Source organism: Austrofundulus limnaeus, unplaced genomic scaffold, assembly GCF_001266775.1.
Source record: "Austrofundulus limnaeus strain Quisiro unplaced genomic scaffold, Austrofundulus_limnaeus-1.0 Scaffold681, whole genome shotgun sequence".
Taxonomy (NCBI): Eukaryota; Metazoa; Chordata; class Actinopteri; order Cyprinodontiformes; family Rivulidae; genus Austrofundulus; species Austrofundulus limnaeus.
Genome location: NW_013953083.1, coordinates 159,176 through 161,112, shown reverse-complemented (window position 1 = coordinate 161,112; position 1,937 = coordinate 159,176). Strand labels below are relative to the sequence as shown.

At 41.5% G+C, this 1,937-nt stretch overlaps 1 protein-coding gene across 2 annotated transcripts in view; it reads left to right on the top strand.

Annotated features, from left to right (window-relative positions):
* The window catches only part of LOC106531840 (pyruvate dehydrogenase E1 subunit alpha 1), a gene marked incomplete in the record, with an annotated part of 12,461 nt that extends 10,730 nt beyond the window's left edge, over nucleotides 1-1,731 (top strand). For both annotated transcript variants that reach the window (XM_014027772.1, XM_014027773.1), the window contains 1 exon segment: nucleotides 1,097-1,731. In XM_014027772.1, the coding sequence (XP_013883226.1) occupies nucleotides 1,097-1,261 (165 nt within the window).
* Between the last annotated feature and the right edge of the window lie 206 nt (nucleotides 1,732-1,937).

The window sequence follows — 1,937 nt, the reverse complement described above, 5'->3', positions numbered from 1 at the left end:
GGCAGACATCAGCTGAAACATCAGAAGGTGATTTTAGCTGCTGTTTGTTCAGGCAAACAGCTGAAACATCAGAGGAAGGTGTTTTTAGCTGCTGTTTGTTCAGGCAAACAGCCAAAACATCAGAGGAAGGTGTTTTTAGCTGCTGTTTGTTCAGGCAGACATCAACCGAAACATCAGAGGAAGGGGTTTTTAGCTGCTGTTTGTTCAGGCAGACATCAGCTGAAACATCAGAGGATGGTGTGTTTAGCTGCTGTTTGTTCAGGCAGACATCAGCTGAAACATCAGAAGGTGATTTTAGCTGCTGTTTGTTCAGGCAGACATCAGCCAAAACATCAGAAGGTGATTTTAGCTGCTGTTTGTTCAGGCAGACATCAGCCGAAACATCAGAAGGTGATTTTAGCTGCTGTTTGTTCAGGCAAACAGCCGAAACATCAGAAGGTGATTTTAGCTGCTGTTTGTTCAGGCAGACATCAGCCGAAACATCAGAAGGTGATTTTAGCTGCTGTTTGTTCAGGCAGACATCAGCCGAAACATCAGAGGAAGGTGTTTTTAGCTGCTGTTTGTTCAGGCAAACAGCCGAAACATCAGAGGGAGGTGATTTTAGCTGCTGTATGTTCAGGCAGACATCAGCTGAAACATCAGAGGAAGATGTTTTAGCTGCTGTTTATTCAGGCAGACATCAGCCGAAACATCAGAGGGAGGTGATTTTAGCTGCTGTTTGTTCAGGCAGACATCAGCCGAAACATCAGAGGTAGGTGATTTTAGCTGTTTGTTCAGGCAGACATCAGCTGAAACATCAGAGGAAGGTGTTTTTAGCTGCTGTTTGTTCTGAGCAGAATAACAGAAAACAAGCTGAATTTTAGCTGTCAGATTATTCTTAGAAAGTCTTTGACTTTGAGGAGCTCAGATGTTTTGAGGAGTCTGTAAATAATCTCCTCAGTAAAGTGGAGGAGGTCTCAGCAGAACCAGAACCAGGACCTGAGCTCCCACACCAGCCTGATTATAGATTTGTTTATTGATCTTTCTGTTTATGTAAAAACACAAGAACTTCCTGTTTCCTTGTGGAAACTAAAGCCCGCTCCCTCTGGCCCGGCAGGAGCTGGACTCTGAGATCCGTAAGGAGGTGGAGGAGGCGGCTCAGTTCTCCACCTCGGACCCTGAGCCGCCACTGGAYGACCTCTGCAACCACATCTACCACAACGACGCACCGCTGGACGTCCGCGGGACACACCCCTGGTCCAAACTCAAGTCTGTCAGCTAGGCTCCGCCCACAAACACCTGCTGACCCTCCAGACCTGAGGAGTCCATCCAGAACCAGAACCCCAGCTCCTTACCTGGACTCATTTATTTATTTGTAGTTTTATAACTAAATGTAATTTATTCCTGTAAATAGACTCAGAACTTTAAAATTTATTTTCTGTGAATTAAGAAGCTGCAGACGCACAAAACTAAACTTTGTTTATTTAAGTTTATTTAAGTTTTAAAAGTCCAGAAACTCACAGCTAATAAAAAAAACCTTCCATCAGTGTTTCTTTAAGCTCTCGCTTTTGTTTTTAGATTTTTATTTAATTTCTGAAGAAGAAATGTGGTTCATATGATGGAAATGTGATGTAAATTAAAAATATGGACCAAGTCTGACTGGAACAAAACTTGAACAGAAAGTTTTAATATTTATTAAACTGAATGATGTGACTGAGACAAGATATTAAATAAAATATAACAAAGATTGTTTCTGCTCTGACTTCAGAAATGTTTAATTTTAAAACTCTTCTGTTGTTCTGTTCACCAGCAGGGGGCAGTGCAGGACAGCAGCAGGTTTCTGGGTCTTTTGTCAACAAGATAAATGATTTTAGAGGTGAATAAGATGAACATTAAGGTTTATTTAAGCCATTAAATCAAGAGTTAATTTTCCACTCAGGTTATTTTAAAGATTTAAT